The sequence below is a fragment of the Myotis brandtii genome, unplaced genomic scaffold (genome assembly GCF_000412655.1).
Source record: "Myotis brandtii unplaced genomic scaffold, ASM41265v1 scaffold197, whole genome shotgun sequence".
Lineage (NCBI taxonomy): Eukaryota > Metazoa > Chordata > Mammalia > Chiroptera > Vespertilionidae > Myotis > Myotis brandtii.
The window spans coordinates 317,324-339,582 of record NW_005357346.1 but is presented as its reverse complement, the minus strand read 5'-3'; the positions used below and the strand labels follow the sequence as shown (position 1 = coordinate 339,582).

The 22,259-nt window shown below is 40.6% G+C and overlaps 1 protein-coding gene across 2 annotated transcripts in view; it reads left to right on the top strand.

Moving 5' to 3' along the window:
- Window positions 1–22,259, top strand: part of CENPF (centromere protein F, 350/400kDa) — a 49,740-nt gene that overhangs the window by 14,458 nt on the left and 13,023 nt on the right. For both annotated transcript variants that reach the window (XM_005865149.2, XM_014538759.1), the window contains 6 exons: window positions 1,403–1,531; window positions 2,758–2,880; window positions 8,368–8,503; window positions 11,134–14,531; window positions 15,765–18,575; window positions 19,823–19,975. In XM_005865149.2, coding sequence (XP_005865211.1) covers window positions 1,403–1,531; window positions 2,758–2,880; window positions 8,368–8,503; window positions 11,134–14,531; window positions 15,765–18,575; window positions 19,823–19,975 — 6,750 coding nt within the window. The remainder of the gene's footprint in view (window positions 1–1,402; window positions 1,532–2,757; window positions 2,881–8,367; window positions 8,504–11,133; window positions 14,532–15,764; window positions 18,576–19,822; window positions 19,976–22,259) is intronic.

Genomic DNA, 22,259 nt, shown 5'->3' with positions numbered 1-22,259 from the left:
GAGGAAGGAAGAGGGAGAGAGAGAGATAGAAACATCAATGATTAAAGAGTATCATTGATTGGCTGCCTCCTGCACGCCCCCTACTTCGGATCAAGCCGGAAACCCCGGGCATGTATCCTTGACCGGAATCGAATCTGGGACTCTTTAGTCCACAGGCCGACACTATCCACTGAGCCAAACCAGCTAGGGCTAAGTTAATGTTTTAATTTCAGTTGATGTTTAGTATTCTATTAGTTTCAGGTGTACAGCATAGTGTTAAGACATTTGTAAAACTTACAAAGTTATCCCCTGATAAAACAAGTATTTAAATATTGTGTCTATTATTTATTGACCAAATAAGATACCAGGTGCTTTGCTAGTTCTAGGTGAACGGGGTGATTAAGACCATGGGTTTTATAGTCTAGAACGGTGGTTTTCAACCAGGGGGGATTATTTTCCCCTTCCCAGGGGATATTTAGCAATATCTGGGGACATTTTTAAAAAAATATATATTTTATTGATTTTTTTACAGAGAGGAAGGGAGAGGGATAGAGAGTTAGAAACATCGATGAGAGAGAAACTTCGATCAGCTGCCTCCTGCACACTCCCCACTGGGGATGTGCCCGCAACCAAGGTACATGCCCTTGACTGGAATCGAACCTGGGATCCTTGAGTCCGCAGGCTGACGCTCTATCCACTGAGCCAAACCGGTTAGGGCTCTGGAGACATTTTTTATTGTCACAACTGGGTGGAGGAGTTGGGGGCCACTACCAGCATTTAGTGGCTAGGAGCCAGGCCTGCTGGTAAACACCCTGTAATTTGTGACAGTCCCTTAGATAAAGCGTTGTCCCCAGCCCAGAATATGAGTAATGCCAAAGCTGGCAAGACCTGGTGCAATAGTGGGGTGATAGGGAGAACCCCCCCAAAAAACAAACAAAACACACAGAAGCACACATACATAAAAAAATGACCTTCAAATGTTACTCTGGTATCTTTACCTGGTTATCCAAGTTCACTGGTGACATATACGTTGTGTCATTCTCAGTTATAAGTGGTGGATGGTATTTGAAATTTTAAACCCCATTTTTGAGCGCCTTTGATTTCTCAGCTCAATTGCGATGGTTGAAGCTCAGCTCTCCTCTCTTTTGCCCCTGGATCTTTCAACACAGATGATTGACTTAAGAGTGGGGATGTGGTGGACATAGACTAGCTTCCATGTGGTCAACTGGCGGGCTCCTTCCCGGGACCTCGGAGACCTGGGTTTAAATACCAGGACCATGCTCTGGCTGATTATGTTCATCATCAAGTGGATGGTCCTCTAGGCTCCCTATTGTCTCTGGCATTTCCTGTGGGGTGCCTGTGTCACCCTGGTATCAGCCTGGGAACCATCGGCAGTGTGACGCATGTGTCCTTTGCTTTTCAGGAGCTGTGCCGTCAACAGCGCTCCTTCCAAACACTGGACCAAGAATGCACTCAGATGAAAGCCAAACTCACCCAGGAGCTGCAGCAGGCCAAGAACGCTCACAACATCCTGCAGGCTGAGCTGGACAAAGTAGGCGCTCCTTCTCCCCTTTTCCTCGTACCTGTTATTTCTGTGCCGCAGCTGACACAGGCTGCTTGGAAGGGAAAAATGCTCTATCCTCACTTTCCTTTTCAAACAGGAGAGCAAACGGAGCCTGTCTGGGTCTGGATTCTCTCATTTAGAGAAGAGGACAGTGAATGAGGGGGGTTCTTAGATCTGGAAGTCTGTGGAGCTCTGATATTCTGGTTCTTGGTCATGTCACTGGGTTCCCGTCCCAAGTAATTTATGCCCTCAAATCGTCAAAGCACTGAAGATTACAATCAGTTTACTTACTTAACACTCACTTCAAAAATGATGTCCAGTGTTGTGGTTTTGCGTTTCATCTGTGTGGTGAAGGCTCCCATATTTATATCTCCAGCCTGGACATCTGTTCTCAACTTGAGACTCATGGGTCTGTCTGACATTGCCACTCGCATTTCTAACGCATCTTATTTGTTTGTAATGGAACTCCGGTAAATACCTCATCCCAGTAAATATCAATTCTGGTCTTCACATTGCTCAGGCCTAAAGCTTTCTGTTATCTTCAGGTCTTCCTTTTCTCTCACACCTCAATGTCATCCATTATAACTCTGCCGACTCTACCTTTATTTATTTACATGTACACGTGTGTATTTATCAGTGTATATGTGTGTGCATATGTATATTTGTGTACATGATTGTGTATGTGTGTGCATTATATAGAGAATGCATTTAAACTTTTTGTGTTAAAAAACAAAATCTGTATAGAATAAATTTTGATGATAAGTCATTATCAGGCGTGCTCTCTTATAAGCATTATCTGTGTTGGGATAGAATGTTATCAGCCACCCCAGAAACCCTTCTTGTACTACTTACCTCTCTGCTTAGAAGAAACCTGACTTTACAAAGTCTGTCTGTAGTTTATATTGAATATGACTGCTATTTTCGGTGCTGGTCCAAGACCACATCGTCTCCCTCCTGGATTACTGTTCTAGCCTCCTAACTGTCTCCATGCCCCCCACTTCTTCCTCAGACTGTTTACAACCAGCGGCCAGGGTGAGTCTATTAACCTGATGTCACTCTGCTCAGAGCTCCTGAGTCTCTCAGAGTGCGGGTCTTGGCCAACATGGATGGCATCAATTCTTTTATTCCATGACTTTCTTATTATTGGAGAAGAAATGACTATTAAGGAAGTAAAGAACAGGAAACTGAACCCTGACCTTATTTTCTCTTTGTAGGTCACATCAGTAAAGAACCAGCTAGAAAACAAATTGGAAGAGTTTAAGCAGAATGCCTGCCGAACCGAGCAGGCGTTACAGGCAAGTCAGAGCAAGGAGAATGAGCTGAGGAGGAGCTGTGAGGTGAGTGAGGAGCAGAGACGAGTGTCTGCCAACTTCCGTTCAGGATGCGCTGGGAATTGCTACACCGATTTTCAGTAGCTTATCATGATCATTTCATTGTCTATTTTATTTGCCAGAAGTATGACGATGTATTTTGTATATAACCTATGTCACAGAACATAGTGCTTTTTTTTTCACTTTCTATTCTGATATAATTTCTAATATGCATGTAGCAATTATAGGAAAACTTGACTTGTACTAAGAACATATACTACTCTTTTTTTTGAAAGATTGTTTTAGACCTTTTGGGAGGTGAAGAATAGAAGAAAACGAGGGTTTCACTTTCTATTCTGATATAATTTCTAATATGCATGTGGCAATTATAGGAAAACTTGACTTGTACTAAGGACATATACTACTCTTTTTTTTTGAAAGATTGTTTTAGACCATTTGGGAGGTGAAGAATAGAAGAAAACGAGGGGTTTTCGAAATGGAAAGAAACAAAATTGGTGAAGGGGTAAATTGAAATCCCTTTTCCAAGGGTTGGCTTTTGAATCATCAAATATTAAAAACCTGGTGGAAAGTCAATGATTTAAATGAGCAGAGTAATGACAGATGAAGAGTTCCTAGATTTCAAATTCTTGTGAAAACATCAAGTAATTGTAAATTATGTTACTCTGGCTTCAGAAGTCAGCATTAAGTTCAGTGTTGAGCACGGTTGACAGTGTTTTCGTAGATTCGTGCTTTTGTGCACAATGCTGGATGATTTCCCCAGTGGTGTGAGTATAGAACTACCCTGACGTTGCTTCCACTGATAGGGTTTTCTCCATACTTATTTAATTTGGTTTCTCCCTGAATTTACTTAGTGGCCTGGAGTTTATTTTAAAGGGCTTAATGAAGAGCCATTTAGGGGCGCTTACTAGCCTGAGACAATTTGAATAGTGACATAAATCAGCGTGGCATCATTACAAAGAAGCACAGCAGAACAGAAGTTTCTTCCCCATCAAATGTCACAGGAAAGAAATTGTTCCACTCATTCTTTAAATATTTTGCAGTCACTTTCTAGATTGCAAAGATTCTCTCTTTGAAATTCTCTGTAAAGAGCAGTCATTTATGCAGGTGAGGAGAGTCGAAAGGTATTTATCCCCCAGCTTTGGAGAGTTAACACGGTTGTAAAATCCGAGCATCTGTCAGTAGCACAGGAGCATGCAGCCAGCCTCAGAGGGGTAATACGGCTGGAGACAGGCGGCCCCAGTTCCAGCCACTGGAGTGGAAGGAAGCTTCGTATCAGATGATGGTTTCAACAGCGAACGTTTTCAAATGGAAGTGTTTTGTTTCAGCAAAACAAATGTTTGCCTTTTGGCCAGTGGGGACCAACCAGCAGATGCTTCTGCTAACATTTCCACAGGCAGACTGGCACCGAACTCTTCCCTCTGTGAGCTCCCCTTTTCAGCCAGGAACTCTCCCGCGACGTCACTGGCGGCCTGGTGCAAGCGTTTTGTAAAAGCAGTCATCTGGTTAAGAGGCCACAAATGCTTTTAAAACAGTCTCCTTGGCCGAGGCGCAGTAGTGGGCTGGGCGTTGTCTTGCAGGTGTTTCTGAAGACTTGGGTGACCCCACAGGGTCTGGTGTGTCAGCTGAGGAGCTGTCCACAGTGAACGCACCTATACTGAGCTAACTGCCCCCGTGTTGCACTAATATGTCATCGATCTCTGTGTCCAGTGAGGGCAGTTGTGTGCCAGGGCATAGCACAGAGCCAGGGAGTTCATTTAGTATCTGTCTTCATTTATGTGTGTGTCTTCTTTTGAAGATGAGAAGAACTCACATTTAGCTGGCTCTTGCATTTTGAATTGGGATTGGGATCAGAAAAGTGATTTAGCCACTTAGAGCGGTGCATAACTTAATGGTATAATGTTGGCGGCTTTAGTGTGAGCGAGAGCTGAAATTGCATTGCTTTTCTGCCACCTACCTGCTGAATGACCTTGGGACAGTGACTTTCCTCTTCTGAGTCTGACTTTCTTCATCTGCATATAGGGACAAATAATACCCCTTCCTTTTCAAAGCTTCATCGATGATTAAATTAAACCCTGCCCAGTACATAAGTGCTCAGTAGATTATTGCAGTCCACCTGCTCATTGCTTTGGTCTTCACAACTGTTATGGCCTGATTGCTGTCACCCATAGGCGCAGAAAGCGATGAGCCAGGGGACAGTGCATTTGAGATTTTACACGTTTAAAATTTGCCTGTTCTATCCTATCACTGTGGGTCTCTTTCTGTATCTAATTATAAGTATTAACAAGTTTAGCACGCCGATAGGTTTTGGATGCTGAAATAATGTGACAGTTGTACTGAAATTTTCCTTGTTCGTGTTTAGCAAACTAATATGCCACTCACAATGAGAAAGCATCAGTAATGGAAACGTGATTTAATGGTCCAATCAAGGGTAAAGTTAACGTTTAGTATCAAAATGAATGGAGGGTTTCAATACACTGCTCATCCAGCATCGGCTGCCAGCCCCATAGCATTGTGTTAGGCCATCATGTACCATCATTTGACAGCCAAGGTAGGGGGAACACTTGCTTGGGGACCTTTCTGAGCACAGGATCTGTATTATACCAGATCCTCTAAGGGGCTTGGTCTGGCAGACAGGAATGATGAGGTGGAAGGGAAAAACACATCCTTTGCATCCGTCCCTTGTTCATGATACAGACTTCGCCCCAGCAGGGGACGTATTAAGCATCATTCATGGATGGGATCATGAAATAGTGCACAGTAACTGAAATTTGTTTTGTCTGGCCCTAGGAAAGGATGCTTCCCTTGCTGCTCCTAAACCGAAGTTGATTTGGGTGGAATAGCTTGCTAAGCTCAGATGCTGGCTTGTGTTTATAGGGATTTTTGTTGCGTTTATTCAGACTTGTGCCCAATTTTGCACATCATGTCAGGATGCAGGAGATGCCTAGGAGAACGTATCCTTGTATGCTTAACTCGTTGTTGATAATGAGCTACCCAATCAAGTCTTAAGTGGCTGTAGCCTTGCAGAAAACTAATTGCTGATGGATGGCAGTTTACAGCTCGATTTTCAGATGTTCATTTTCTAAATTCTGGCTTTTAAAAATCCTTGGGTTGGTCTTAGCCATAGCATTAGAAGCCTGCTGGGTCCCAGGATTGGCTGAACATTTCTTTGTTAGAAACAAATATTTACGGAGCTAATGCCAGAATAGAGAAAGACATGCTAATCTTTCCATTTCACTTACGATTCCTGTAAATGTCTCCAGTTACGGACAGAGGCTGTGGAGATCAACAGACATGTAAACACAAATTGCCCCCCTCCCTCTCTGGGATGCACCCAGCTTTAGCTTTGCACATGGTGTCTTCTCAGCTTTCTTGTCACCTCCAGATGTAGATGCCATTTAGTTTGATTGATTTTTTTAGGGTAAGAAAATATTTTATAGGTTGTAAATTACAATGCTACGTCAACCCAGGCGGGTGGGTAAATGCTAGTTCCTCTCTTATGTTGAACTCATACAGCTGATCTTAGCACTGATCACACAGATCTCACTGCTGTTAGATTTTGGGAAGAAATACTAATAATGCTCCATTCACTTGTTAAAGTTCTTCAAGGTATTTTTCCTTTCACATTTGTGATTTCTTTTGATGGTTATCCTGTGTTTGAAGAACAAAGAGGCGATTATAGTGTCTATAGTTTAATGATGTTAGTTTAAGTCAATAACACATTTCAAACACATATATATATTTATTGATTTTAGAGAAGAAGTGAGAGGGATAGAGAGAGATCGAAACATTGATCTGCTGCCTCCTGCATGCCCCCTACTGGGGGATCCAGCCTGCAACTCGGGCATGCGCCCTGATTGGGAATCGAACTGGCAACCCCCCGGTGCAAGGGATGATGCTTGATCAACTGAGCCACACTGGCTAGGGCACACTGTTGTATCTTAATGATCATTCTTTGCAGACTTGAACACTGCCCAGTATGAATGCCAGCCTCAGTCTTGAGATCAGTTGGAGCGGCCCTTTAGTTCTGATTGATGTCTTAATTTGCCAGCAAGGAAGGGAGGCAGGATTAGGACAAAGACAGGAGTTTAACTACAATGGGTTCTGTCTTATCTTGATGATGAAATGAGCATATATATATATGAACACAGCAGCTGCCAGCAAGTTTTCAAGTACTTCCTCCTAGCCAGATTCCCCCTCTTCTTGAATTTGGCTTTGCTGCCTCAGTACCCATCTGCTGGTAGTAACCAGACTGATAATTGAAGGCAGCTTTCCAACACAGCACTGCCAGGGCCATCTGTTTTCTAACGGTGCAGTAGGGTTTTGGAGGCTGGGTCTTAATTGTTTCTTTAAGATTCAGAATTTTCTCCTTCTCAGAGGGGTATTTTTTAAGTTGTTTTTTTTTTTTTTTAAGTTAACCTTATGAATTCCCCCTCCCCCAAGGATGTGAGACCCTTAATTCTGTCAGTATATGCCAATTCTTTGTGGTCCAGAGGGTGGCATATCATATAAGCTGAGATACTTAACAGCTATAAAATCATTAAAGGTTGGAAAACAGGTTGAGGAAATAGAGGATTTGTGATATTGTGTGTCTTATGTGGTTAATAAGCAATAGCACTTTTCTTTGGCATACAAATATTGCTTGGTTTTAAGATCCCCCCCCCCCCCCCCCATTTAGTCTCCCTAGATAATACAATGGGGCTACATCTGCGTCTCTGCTACTTTATTTACATGGATACTTCATTTAATCAGGTGCCCAAAGAATCTGTTTTTACTGTGAAAGCTCAGTTTCCTCCATCTAGAATGAATTCTTCCTTTTGTGCTTCAGCCTGATTTCCCATAGTACTCGCCACCTCTCTTTAGCAGTTAGCACATCCCCATGTGTATTAAGTGACTGGTAACACATCTTCCCTCACTGGGTTACTTGCCCTGAGGGCAGAGACTGTCTCACTTAAATTTACATCTTTTATAATGTTCATTTCAGCATGTGGTTCATTGTAGATTTTTTGATAAACACTTATTAAAGGTAATTTACTCATAAAGACATCCCCTTAACATTGAACCTCAAGATGTAGAGTCAACATTTGTAGTGTGAATTTTTTTGTTCCATAGTACATCAGGTATTTGCAAAAATATGTTCGATATCCATTCAGATATGATAAGAACTTGGAGCTTGTGTCCTTGAGGATCTTTTAAATAGGATTTTTCTTATGAGCTAACGCTTTAACAAGCTTAGGGACAACCAGAAAGCTCAAAGAAATATATTTTTGAGGGAAAATGATTATCGTCAGATTTAGGTTTTTGGATTTGTTTTAACTTCTATTCATAAACTCATTTGGTTCAATAATGTCTGACTTTGTTAAGCACTCAAAGGGAACGTGTGATTCCTCCCCTAGTGAGATACACAATCATTTCCATTAGGGCCTTTCCTAAGGCAGAAGTCATAGTTTGCTTGAGCATTTGTTTTGATTATAACCAAGTAAATGTGCACTTTAGGAAATGAAGAAGGAAAACAGCTTCCTTAAGAGCCAGTCTGAGCAAAGTGCCAGAGAAGTCTGCCACCTGCAGGAGGAACTGAAGAAGACCAAGCAGTGTTTGACTCATAGCCAGAATTTTGCAGAAGAAATGAAGGGTAAGAAAAACTTGGTGTGTTAGAATTATTTCTCTAAGCTACCATTCCTGAGAGAGAGGATGGATAGCATTAGAAACTTCGCATTTTTCCATATATTCTCCCAGAAAGATGTCTGCATTCGATGTGGAGAAAGTTTTCTCTCGTCCACTTTTTAGTTTCCAAAGTGATAGTTGGACATTGTTTTATTGGAGCACATTGAGTCCCCAAACGCCTGGTTTTCAGCACTTTGAAACCAGAGGGGTAAATATTTCCCACACAAAAGTAAATTGTCAGTGCTGTCTATTGCCCGAGAGTACTATTGATTGTCTCAAGTGTGTTTGTTAGTTACATTCAGACAGCTCATCTCCTCGCTCATTACCATTTCCCACATAATGGAAAATCACTTTATGAAATGCATGTGCCCCAGCCCTTAATGACCATTGATTTTTGATGGCTAACTTGACTGAATGATTTTATTTCCTTACTTTAGAGCTACAGAATTATGCTATACACACTAAATGAATCCACTGCTGGTTTCCCATTTATCAGTGTACCATATGTCTTCTACTTCATTTATTTTCTCACCTGGGGTATTTGCACATCTGAGATTTTTTTTAATCCTCAACTGAGGATATTTTTATTAATTTTAGGGAGAGAGAAAGAGTGAATCATCAATGTGAGAAACATTGATTAGTTACCTCCTATATGTGCCTCAACGGGGAATGGAACCTGCAACCTTTTTTTGGTGTGCGGGACAACACTCCAACCAGTTGAGTCACCTGGCCAGGGCTCTAGGATTTCTTTTAACCTGACCTGTGGATTATGTGTCACACTTGCTGGTGACTGTTTTCTTTTTAAAATTTCCATCTCCCGAAGATAGCTTTCCATTTTTCCACAGCAGTGGTAAAAATGTCAGTCTCTCTTGAAAGAAAACCATGGCAAAAGTGAAGGGTTCCAGGTGTTTTCCAGTGTTGGTCATCAGGGTTATTGTCTCAGGTCCTCGTGAGCAGAGGTGATTGACAGCCCTTGTGGTCAACTGAGAAACCTCATCCAGTAGGTAGAATGAGGTTAGAAGATTAAATATAGGAGCTGTATTGTAACATCTGCATTTAGAATACATCCTGTCCTTATCATCTACTATTAAGTTTCTCAACTTATATTCTCCCTCAATATATTTGGGGTATATAAAGCCTTCCCATCACTGTTGAATGAAATCATTGAGGTTATTCTCAACTGGGGGGGACCAGTGGGTAGAAAGAAGTGTGTTGTTGGACAGAAAACAAGATTTTAATGGAGTTTGAAAAAGCTTCCAGATAATTCTTGGGTTTATAGACACTACCCTTACTGCAAGGGGCTGGGATGTGGATGACATTGTTTCTAAGTAATATTCCTATATAGGCTTTGAGAGTTAGTGATTATAGGATTTTTTACTCTTTTGAGCCCTTGTGGTCAACTGAGAAACCTCATCCAGTAGGTAGAATGAGGTTAGAAGATTAAATATAGGAGCTGTATTGTAACATCTGCATTTAGAATACATTCTGTCCTTATCATCTACTATTAAGTTTCTCAACTTATATTCTCCCTCAATATATTTGGGGTATATAAAGCCTTCCCATCACTGTTGAATGAAATCATTGAGGTTATTCTCAACTGGGTGGGACCAGTGGGTAGAAGTGTGTTGTTGGACAGAAAACAAGATTTTAATGGAGTTTGAAAAAGCTTCCAGATAATTCTTGGGTTTATAGACACTACCCTTACTGCAAGGGGCTGGGATGTGGATGACATTGTTTCTAAGTAATATTCCTATATAGGCTTTGAGAGTTAGTGATTATAGGATTTTTTACTCTTTTGTATTTAATCCTATATACTTTGGCTAAAATGGTGGAGTAGTTACTTATTTTCCTGGAAAATCAGTATTACTCCATAGTAACATGAGTAATTCCATTTCAGTGCTGTTTTTGACACAGTTTTCTCTCTTTAAATAAATATATCAAAAGAGTTGAAAAATATAGTCAGAAGTAGTTACTTATTTTCCTGGAAAATCAGTATTACTCCACAGTAACATGAGTAATTCCATTTCAATGCTGCTTTTTGACACAGTTTTCTCTCTTTAAATAAGTATATCAAAAGAGTTGAAAAATATAGTCAGAGATGTGGTGAGTTTGTATCCAACCATTGCAAAAAAGCAGGTATCACAGTAAAGGGAGTCATGATCTTTTACTGGTGGAGGGTCTTGCTTTCAGTTTATAAAACATGCAACATCATTGAAGCATAATAAAATGAGTATTCCTGTATACCTATACATAAACATACACAGAAGAAGAAGAAAAGAAAGTTGCAACGGCTTAGGAAAATAATCTGTTGATATTTCATATATTTTATGCAACAACCCTTTATTAAGCTGCTTAGAAAGAAGATGAACAAATGTATTACCACCTCTAAAAGGACCATGTCTCTCCTTGCTCTAATTGACTTTATATAAGCTTAGATGATTGTCAGGTGATCTACTTTATAGGACGTACCTGGGCAATAATGCCAGTTTTTATAGTGCTGAGAAGTTGTTAGTTTGTTTAGATTTTTTTTTCAAGTTTAAAATTTTTATAAAGTATCAAAAACATTGACAGTGCTTTTTATTATTTTATTTTCAATAGCTAAGAATACTTCCCAGGAAACCATGTTAAAAGACCTTCAAGAAAAAATAAACCGGCAAGAGAATTCCTTGACTTTAGAGAAACTGAAGCTTGCCTTGGCTGACCTGGAAAAGCAGCGTGATTGTTCTCAAGATCTGTTGAAGAAAAGGGAACATCACATAGAACAACTGAGCGAAAAGTTAAGCAAAACAGAGAGAGAGTCTGAAGCTTTATTGAGTGCTTTGGAGGTAAAAAGGAAAGAATTTGAAGAATTGAAAGAAGAGAAAACTCAGTTTTCTCATTGGAAAAATGAAAATGAACAACTTATAAAGCAAATGGAATCAGATAAGGAAAGCTTGCTGAGTAAAATTAATCAGTTGGAAACTTGTCTTAAGACACAAAAAATAAAAAGCAATGAATACAACGAGAGAGTAAGCATATTGGAGATGGAAAGAGAAAACATAAGTGTTGAGGTGAGAAACCTCCACAATATGATTGATAGCAAGACTGTCGAGGTAGAGGCTCAGAAACAAGCTTACGCAGAGCTACAGCAAAAAGCCGAGTTCTCAGATCAGAAACATAAGAAGGAAATGGAAAATATGTGTGTGAAAGTTTCTGAGCTTACTGGGCAAGTTGAAGATCTGAAGCACAAGCTTCAATTACTTTCAAGTGAAATAACAAACAAAGACCAGCGTTACCAAGACCTGCATGCAGAATATGAGAGCCTCAGGGACCTGCTAAAATCCAGTGATTCTTTGGTGGCAAATGAGGCTCATCACAGAAATCTTTTGGCTTTTGAGCAGCAGTCTGCAGTGAATAATTCCTTTGCAAATATAGGAGAACAAGGAAGTATGCCTTCAGAAAGGAGCGATTGCCATGTAGAAGCAGACCAAAGTCCAGAAAATTCAGCCATCTTACAAAATAGAGTCATTTCTCTTGAGTTTTCATTAGAGTCCCAAAAGCAAATGAACTCAGATCTGCAAAAGCAGTGTGAAGAGTTGGTGCAAATCCGAGGAGAAATAGAAGAAAACCTTGTCAGAGCAGAACAGATGCATCAAAGTTTTGTGGCAGAAACAAGTCAACGCATTAACAAATTACAGGAAGACACTTCTGTCCATCAGAATGTTGTTACTGAAACTTTAGTTGCCCTGGAGAACAAGGACAGAGAGGTGCAGCTTTTGAATGGAAAATTGGAAAGTGAGCAAGCAGAGATTCAAGAATTAAAAAAGAGCAACCATTTACTTCAAGAATCTCTAAAGGAGCTACAACTTTTGTCTGAAACTCTGAGCTCAGAGAAAAAGGAAATGAGTTCCATGCTTTCTCTAAATAAAAAGAATATTGAAGAGTTGACCCAAGAAAATGGGACTCTCAAGGAACTTAATGCCACCTTAAATCAAGAGAAGATGGATTTACTCCAAAAAAGTGAGAGTATTTCACAGTGTATCGTCGAAGGGGAAAAAAGTATTTCAGAGTTATCTAATCAGTATGAGCAAGAAAGACTTATTTTATTACAAAGATGTGAAGAAACAGGAAATGCATTTGAGAATCTCAGTGAGAAATACAAAGCAGCACAAGAAATGAACTCCAAATTAGAACGTGTGCTAAATGAATGCACTAGTGTGAGTGAAGATAGAAAAACTGAGTTGGAACAGCTAAAGGAAACCTTTGCAAGGGAACACCAAGCATTTGTAGCAAAATTAGCTTTAGCTGAAGAAAGAAACCAGAATCTAATACAAGAGTTGGAGTCATTGCAGGGAGATCTGAGAGCTGAGATTGTAGAGATTCAAAACAATTCCAAGAGTGAGGCTGATGATTTAAAGCAAGAGATCAGGACTTTAAAGGAAGAGCACACCAAAATGCAAAAGGAACTGAATGCCTTATCACAAGAGAATGAGCAGCTGATGAACTTGATGAAGATGAAACATGAGCATCAGAATCTAGAATTGGACCCAATTAATGACTCTGTGACAGAAAGAGACAGTGAGAAGAGTAAATGTCATGTTCAACTTCCAATGGAGCTTGAAGTTAAAGATACTTCTCAAGACAATTATGTTGCACAGTTGGAACAATTAGAAGCTAAGATACGAAATATGGAATTACAACTTGAGGAAAGTGAGAAGGAAAAGAAGTACCTACAGCATGAATTACAGAATATTAACAGAGAATTAGAATCTAGAAATTTGCTGCAAGACATTCAATCACAAGAAATTAGTGGCCTTAAAGACTGTGAAGTAGATACAGAAGAAAAGTATATGTCCATGCTTCATGAGTTGTCAACAAGTCAAAAGGACAATGAGCAGCTGCAGTGCTCTCTACAAATGGCATTGAACAAGCTGAATGAGCTAGAGACAATGTGTGAAATGCTGCGCAGTGAAAAGTTTGAATTAATGTCTGAGCTGAATGACTCAAGATCAGAATGTATCACAGCAACTAGTAAAATGGCAAACGTTGAGAAACTAGTCAGTGAAGTTAAAATATTAAATGATGAAAATGGTCATTGCCAAGATAAGTCAGTGGAAGAAATGCTAGAAGGTGAACGTGGTGAACAACAAAATTCAGAGACATCTGTGTCCTTAAATCCTTTAGGTAACAGTCACATCTATGAGCACTTGACATTGTCGAACAAAGAAGTTCAAACGCACTTTGCTGAATTGCAGGAGAAATTCTCATCTTTACAAAGTGAACACAAAAGTTTACATGATCAGCACAGCCAAATGAGCTCTAAGATGTCAGAGCTACAGTCCTATGTTGATGTGTTGAAGGCTGAAAATTTGGTTTTGTCAATGAGTCTTCGAAACTCTCCAGGTGACTTGGTAAAGGAAGGGAAGATGGAATCCAGGGAGAGTCGTTCACTGTCACTGTCATTCTCTTGTGTGGCTGACAGCCCTAGTCTTACTAGTCTGGGGGAATTATCATTTTGCAAAGATCTTTTAGAACAGACAGGGGAAACATCCCTTTGGAATAGTTTGGAAGGGAATGTTTCTACAAACCAGTCCCACCAAGAGGAGGTATCTTGTAGCAGTCTGGAGGAGGAGGATCTGCCCAAGACTACTGTCCCGTCAGCCTCAGAGAAGAGTGTTGAAGAACTTGAGATCCTCTGTCAGATATACCAGCAGTCCCTTAAGAAGCTAGAAGAAAAAATCGAAAGTCAAGAGATCATGAAAAAGAAGGAAATTGAAGAGCTCAAACAGTTACTAAATTCTGAAATGGAAGAGCTTGACTGTCTTCGGAAGCAGCATTTGTCAGAAAATGAACAGTGGCAGCAGAAACTGGCAAGCGTGACGATGGAGATGGAGTCCAAGTTGGCGGCAGAAAAGAAACAGACAGAACACCTGTCACTGGAACTCGAAGTAGCACGACTCCAGCTACAAGGTCTGGACTTAAGTACCCGGTCTTTCCTTGGCACCGACCTTGAAGATGTAAGTACATGGATTTACATGCTATTTCTCTAATTGCATGTCTAGCAGACACTCAATAAATGTTTGTTGAATGGAAATCAATGTTGAATTGACCTTAAAAATAGTTTTAGGGTTCAAGGGCATCAAATATCCCAAAGTTTTTTAAAAAAACAATCCAGAACTTTAGGAATATGAGTAAACCTTTTTGGGAGCTAAATTTCCACAGTTATTACATTTAAGCACTATTATATGGGAAATTACTAAAGAGGGTTTTTAAACTCTCCTGGAACAAATTACATGGCATCAGAACAGTGTCTTCAGGATGTGTGTGTTGTATGTTTTCATTCTTTGTGAGTTAATAAAGCACACTTACATAATAAATTAGAGCTTAGGAATGTTATTGTGATATGAATTTTAAAGTCTCTTGCCCTTTCTATTTTTAATGTTACAGAGTTAAAGTCATGAAACTAATAAGAGTATATTACATGTTACTGAATCATTTTCTAACAATTTGCTCTGATACAAATCTATAATTTGGTATCAGTTGTTTAAAAAGATCTTTCTTTATAGAAAACGAAATTGCCTAGTTACTTATAACTTTGTCCTTCTAGTCTGCCAGCTACACTAATAATTCTGTATGGTTGACGAGTCTCACTTTGTTCCTTCTGCCTCTGTAAGAGAGGAAAGGCAAGTGGTGAGTCAGCAGGAGTAGTCATAGCCACTGATCCTCATTTTACAGATGAGTGGAAGGTGATGTCCAGACACGTGATTTTTCTGAGAATGTTAAGCCCTTGGGCTGGAATTCTGGTCAGAAAACATTATTGCCTTCTCTTATCAAAGAATATCAGAAATGCTGAAGATGGAAGCTGAGCATTTCATGTGGAATTGGTTAGCCTCTTGTTTGATAATCACAGAGATATTTTATATTTAGGCTATCTGGACTATTTCTAGCAAGAAAAACAATATATGAAATTTAAGTATGCCAATGTGGATGATTAAATAACTGGAGGTTTGTCTTCATGATAAAGACCTTACCAGTGCCTTGCCCAGAGAGAACACTTACAGAACGTTTGTTTAATTGTGTGGAGTATTTGGATGGAGAGAAGAGAATGTTGTAGGAAATACTTCATTTGAAGCGATGTATTGAGCCAAGGCAAGAAGCCAGTTGCTATCAAATAATAATTAAGCCTATTTATTCTATTATGATTCTTCCTGAAACATAAAAAGCATTCTTGTTCTATATTACAACTGCAGGCTATTCAGGGTGGAAATGATAACTGTGACACCAACGAATCAGAAGAATGTACTACTTCAGAAACTAAAGAGAGAACACCAAAGCAGGACATGCATCCAATGTGTGAAAAAGAAGCTCAGCAGGACCTCAGTCTAGAGGAGGAGAAAAGCACCAAGCCTGGGGCAGTTCTGCAGGCAGGAGAATGTTCTCAGGAGCTGTCCCCAGAAACCAGTTCTGATTCCCCACTGGAAGATAAAACCCAAGACTTACCAGAATGCATTTCTGAGTCATCACTTTCTGGTCCCAATCCTTTGGTACCTATGGATTTTCTAGAGGCTCAGGTAACCACTCAGAATCTCCAACTGCAGGTAAAAGAGATATCAAATGAAAATTTGAGATTACTTCATGTCATAGAGGAACGGGACAAAAATGTTGAAATTTTGCTAAGCGAAATAAAAGAGTTAGATTCAAGACTCAATTTACAGGAAGTACAACTAACTACCAAGATTGAAACATGCAGAGAATTGGAGGAAACAGTTGAGGAACTTAAGAAAGAAAAATCCAATTTAATGGAAAAATTGGAATCCTTTTCTTGTGATAACCTGGAGTTCCACCAGAGAGTAGAAAGTTTGGAAGGCCTCAACTGTAGTTTAGAAATGGGCACAGATAAATTGTCACATGAAGTTACTCAAGATAATGTAGCCAAGGTAAACGACCACTGGAGAGAGAGGTTTCTTGAAGTGGAAAATGAGCTGCAGAGGATCAAGTTGGAGAAAGGCAGCATCGAGCATCATGCCCACTCTGTGGAAGCTGACATTGAGAGAGTTCAAACAGAGAAGCTGCAATTAGAAAAAGACTATGAATCTAAGCAGCGAGTTATAAGCCATCTTGAGGAAGAACTCTCTGTGGTCACAAGTGAGAGAAACCGGCTTCATGGAGAATTAGATACTTTGTCAAAAGAACATAAAGAATTGGACTTGATGTCTGAAAAGATGAAGGAGAAAATTCAAGAGCTGGAATCTCATCAAGAGGAGTGTCTACAGCACATTGAGGTGGTGGGAGATGAGCTGAAGGACAAAACGCAGCTCCTTCAGAATTTGTCCTCAGATAATGCCCGCCTGCAGGAGCAGCTGCAGAGCTTGGAAAAGGACTCACACACACTGTCTTTGGGAAAAAGTGAGCTGGAAAACCAAATCGGACAATTGAATAATGAGAAAGAATTGCTTTTAAGGGAATCTGAAAGCCTAAAGACCAAGTTTCATGATTTGGAACAGGAAAAGCTGACCATTGCCAAGGCCTTGGAGGCTGCAGTAATGGAAAAAGGCGAGGTCGCCATGAGGCTGAACTCAACGCAAGACGAGGTGCATCAGCTGAGAAGTGGCATTGAGAAACTGAGGGTCCGCATCGAAGCTGATGAAAAGAAGCAGCTCCACGTCTTAGAGAAACTGAAAGAAAGTGAGCGTAAGAATGATTCGCTTCAGGATAAACTTGAGAATCTTGAAAGAGAATTGCAGATGGCGGAGGAAAACCAAGAGATGGTAATTCTTGATGCTGAGAATTCCAAAGCAGAGGTAGAGACCCTAAAAACACAAATAGAATTGACCACTGAACGCCTGAAAGCTTTAGAATCAAACCTTGTCACAATACAGTCCGAAAAAGAAAATCTGACTAAGCAGCTACGAGAAAAACAAGGTCAGGTGTCTGAATTAGACACGTTACTCTCTTCATTAAAAAGTCTATTAGAAGAAAAAGAGCAAGAAAATATGCAGACAAAAGAAGAATCTAAAGCTGCAGTGGAAATGCTTCAAACAGAATTGAAAGAGCTGAACGAGGAGGTGTCGGCCTTGTTTGATGACCAAGAAACCAGGGAGGTCAGAGCGCAGAGCCTGGGCTCCCCAGTGCAGGTGGTGCAGCAGCTGAGAAATAGCATTGAAAAGCTGAAAATCCACCTAGAAACTGATGAAAAGAAGCAGCAGGAAAGTAAGCATCATGCAGACTTGCTTAAGGATAGAGTTGAAAACCTTGAAAGAGAACTAGAGATGTCGAGAAAAAACCACGAGCGTGCGATTCTGGAGGCTGAGAACTCCAAAGCAGAGGTTGATACCCTAACAGCAAAAATTGAGGAGATGGCCCCAAATCTGAGAGATTTGGAATTAAATCTTATCAATATGAGGTCAGAAAAAGAAAATCTGACAAAAGAATTAGAAAAAGAGCAAGGACGAGTATCTGAATTGGAAACATTAAATTCTTCATTTGACAATCTACTGCAAGTAAGAGAGCAAGAGAAACTTCAGCTGAAAGAAGAATCTAAACTTGCTGAGGAGAGGCTTCAGGCTCAATTAAAAGAGCTAAAGGAGAAAGTGGCAGCCTTGTGTGATGACCAAGAGACCTGGAAGGCCAAACAACAGGATCTGAGTGGTCAAGTAGATTATCTTGAACATGAGAAGTCTAAGTTGCTGCAAAGCCTTGATGAGGCCAAAAGTAATTACACTATTTTGCAATCTTCTGTGAATGGCCTCATCCAAGAAGTCGAAGATGGCAAACAGAAACTCCAGAAGAAGGATGAAGAAATCCATGTACTCAAAAATCAAATCCAAGACCGAGAGCAGCTTGTCTCTAAACTGTCCCAAGTGGAAGGAGAGCAGCAAGTTTGGAAGAAGCAAAAAGCAGACCTGGAGAATCTGACGGTAGAATTGGAGCAAAAGATCCAAGGCCTGCAGTCCACAAATGACACTTTGCAGCACACCTTCGAAGCGCTGCAGACTTCTTACAAGGACCTGGAGAAAGAGCTGGAATTGACAAAAATGGAAAAAATATCCTTGGTTGAAAAAGTAAGTGACTTTATCTACATTTTCATTTGTTGTCATGAGGGAGGGAAACCACTGGGTGAGTTGTATTTCCCTGTGGATGGTGCCTGCAGTATTGGACCAAACTTTGTAAAGGTCTTGAACTTGGGGGACATTGAGTTGGCTCCAGTAGTAGTGACTCTTTTGCTTTGGGACACATTTGTCTGGGACTCATCTAAGGATTGGCCCAGGTTTGCAATATGGCACCTGGACATGGGAGAAGCTCTGGGTCATGCACAGTTCCTGGCTCATTACACTTCCCTTTCTCACAATGCATCAGAATAGTACCCTCCCATACCCAGGTGAGAATCTGCTATAAAGGGTATAACACATACTAGTTAGAAGGGATCCCCTTTGTCCCTGGGCTGCCTTTACTGCCTTTAGGAGAAAGACCTATTAGGATGGTGATAGAATTGTTACAGCAGGACCTTCATGGCTCCCAGTGTGTGTCCTGGGGATTTTGTACTTTCAGTTCCCCTCTCTTGTATCTTCTCCTTTAGACTCCTGTTATTTGTAAGCTGATGACTAAAGGGAAGATCTGCCATCAGGAGGCTCACTTACTAATGAAAAATTAAGTTTTTTGCCTTCTTTGCTTGCTTACTGATCTAGCAAAGTGATTCCATCAAATCACATTTTTACTGGACAAATATTAAAGGAGAAAGGGTGTGTCCAGAAAATGTAATCACTTCATAACTTTATTTTCCAAGAATTTCAAGTTTTTGGGTGGCTAGCAAGAGATGGCGGTTCTGGTAGAGATGATTAGAAAAACTATAGCAGGCTGTTTCAACGTCAAGGAGCAGATGCAAACAAGAGAGCTTTAGCTGGCCGTGACTGATCAGAGCCGTGTTTCTTGCAGAGCAGTATGGCATTGGAGGATTAGTAGAGATCCAAGAAATGATAAAAATCTAAGACACTGCCTCATACAGTAGTCTCTGAGGTGTAAGTTTAATTCAAATTAATGCCTTTATGAAGGATTTTAATACTGAGTAATATCTTTTGTTGTCATTCCTTTCCTTATTGTTGTCTTTTATTAAATCTTTGCTGAGAAGAAAAGGTAAGCTCCCCAGTGGGATTTGAGCATATTAATTGAGTGGATTAGTAAAAGGAGGCTTAGCTGGGTCCCATTTTCTTACCAAAGTCTGAAATGATGTCATGAATATGTTGTATGCGAGGGATTAATTTGATCAAAACAGAAAACCAAAAGCATGTCCTGATGAAAGATTAAATTCCAGGTGGACACTATGACTTTGAAGGAAACTGAGCTGCAGAGGGAAATACACGCGATGATGCAGAAAATGACGGGTTTGGAAGAAGAAGTCAGTGGGGAGAAAAACAGGCTCACTGAAGAATTAAATTTAATGTCGGAAGAAATAAAGAACAGCAAAGTAAGCTTCTCTGTGACAGATTGACAATTCAGTGTGCACGCTCTCCTTGTTTGTTTTTGTAAGACCTTCTGTAATGTACCAAACTTTTTTAGCTTTTGAGAAAAATAACCCCACACATATGTCACGATCAGGCTTGCAGTCATCTCCACCAGCCAGCACTGTCATGAGCCCAGGAGTCACGAGAGGCCTTTGAACACGTGACCAGACCTGTCACGGAGCCCAAGTACTTTTTTTTTCATGGAAGGGGACTCTTGTACTGTATTAACTCACATCAGAAATAGATTTCACGCAGCTTTCAATCGGCCGCTTTCCTAGCCTGCCGCAGATCACAAGCCAAAATGTTGCTAGAGACAGATGCGCATACACTGATCTTGCTAAGAACTAACAAAATACCAGAAAGAAAGCTCAGTAAAATGTAAAGTTAGAGCAGTCTTAGGTGTTATTTTTCTTAAAAATGTTTTTTTATTGATTTCAGAGACATAAAAGGAGAGAGGTGGGAGAGAGAGAAACATCAATGATGAGAGGGAATCATCAATTGCCTGCCTCCTGCATGCTCCCTACTGGGGACCTAGCTAGCAACCTGGGCATGTGTCCTGGAATCTAGCTGTGACTTCCTGGTTCATGGGTCATTGCTCAACCACTGAGCCACACCAACCAGACGTGGATGCTATTTTAGAGCCGGGTTAATGTGGCAGATCTATAGCATCTGGTTTGCCACTCCTCACTGCTGTTCCCATAGCAGACACTGCTGACTCACACTGCCTCCCTTCCTCCTGAGTTTCTTAACACTGAGTCCCAGGTAGCAGCCACTGTGCATGCAGAGCTGGCAGATGTAGGGAAACCCGTTTGCCACTCCCAGATGTCCATATGGTCCTCATGCAGCTTCATCCCTAAGGAGTACTTAGGAAAGGATAGCGGAATGGAGTTGTGATTATGAACCTGAATAATCACATAAAGTTGACGTGACATTTGTAATAGCCTGTGTAAGAAAGAAGTTGAGGAAAGTTGTATTTTTCTTTAAAGTACTACATTCAAACTAATGAAAATTTAAATCTTTTGGTGTTTAATCTCGGAAATTGACAAGGAATTTTCTGGCAATGCTGTGTAGAAGGAGTTCCTAACTGATGATGAGTTTGAGTATCGCATCTGCTGAAATCTTTGGCACTGAGCATCTTGGGACTATCCCAAGTATGTTGTTATTCGTATTTCACTTATAGGTGTTTAACCTTAAGTGTATACAGATGAGAGTGTTGGCTTGCTATTGCTTCATTCACTCATTTTATTCATTCTATAAATAACAAGCACTGGTAAGGTTAGGGGATAGAATGTCGAACCGTTAGCTCTCCTGTGCTGCTTGTACTCATAAAGCTTGCGGTCTAGACACACAATAAAGCATTAAATAGGAAACATGAAATAATTATAAACTGTTAAGTGCTATAAATGAAAGAAATAAGATTCTTGATTGTCGAACAATTGGGATTGGGCTGTGGGGGTAGGCAACAACCTAATTGAGATCAGGTGGTCAGAGAATGTTGCCTGTAGGATGAGGAGTCAGATCTGCAAAGAACCAGCTAGACCAGCCGTGGGCAAACTACGGCCCACGGGCCGGATCCGGCCCGTTTGAAATGAATAAAACTAAAAAAAAAAAAAAACCCTTTTATTTAATGATGTTTACTTTGAATTTATATTAGTTCACACAAACACTCCATCCATGCTTTTGTTCCGGCCCTCCGGTCCAGTTTAAGAACCCATTGTGGCCCTCGAGTCAAAAAGTTTGCCCACCCCTGAGCTAGACTATGGAACCTTCGGGCTCTAGGGAGCAATATGGTAAAGTCTTTGTGTTTTTCAGAAATTGAAGCCATTGTGGCTGAAATCAGATGGAAAATGATATGAGAAAAGATTAGGGAGGAAGGAAGGCCATGGTAAAGTGTTCGAATGAAGTCTGAAGTGACCAAATACACGCAGCTGGCATTTAAAGGAAAGGTTTGGAGTGGATATATTCACTTGGCTAGTTCAGAATATAGGTCAGATTTCAGAATTATGGCCGTGGTAGAAAATACAGACCAAGCCCAGAGATCCCCCAGTGTGCAGTGTGATGTGCAGGTGGAAGAACAAGCCGGGAAACAGAGGAGCCATGGTGAGGCCAACCAGGGGCGAGTCATGTCCCAGCAGCCAAGAGTGGAGGCTCTCAAGGCAGAAGGGTCAGAGCCTCAGATCCTACTTACAGGTCAGATAGATGAGGACTTAAGTGTGTTCCTTGGATTTACAACGTGGAGGTGGACGA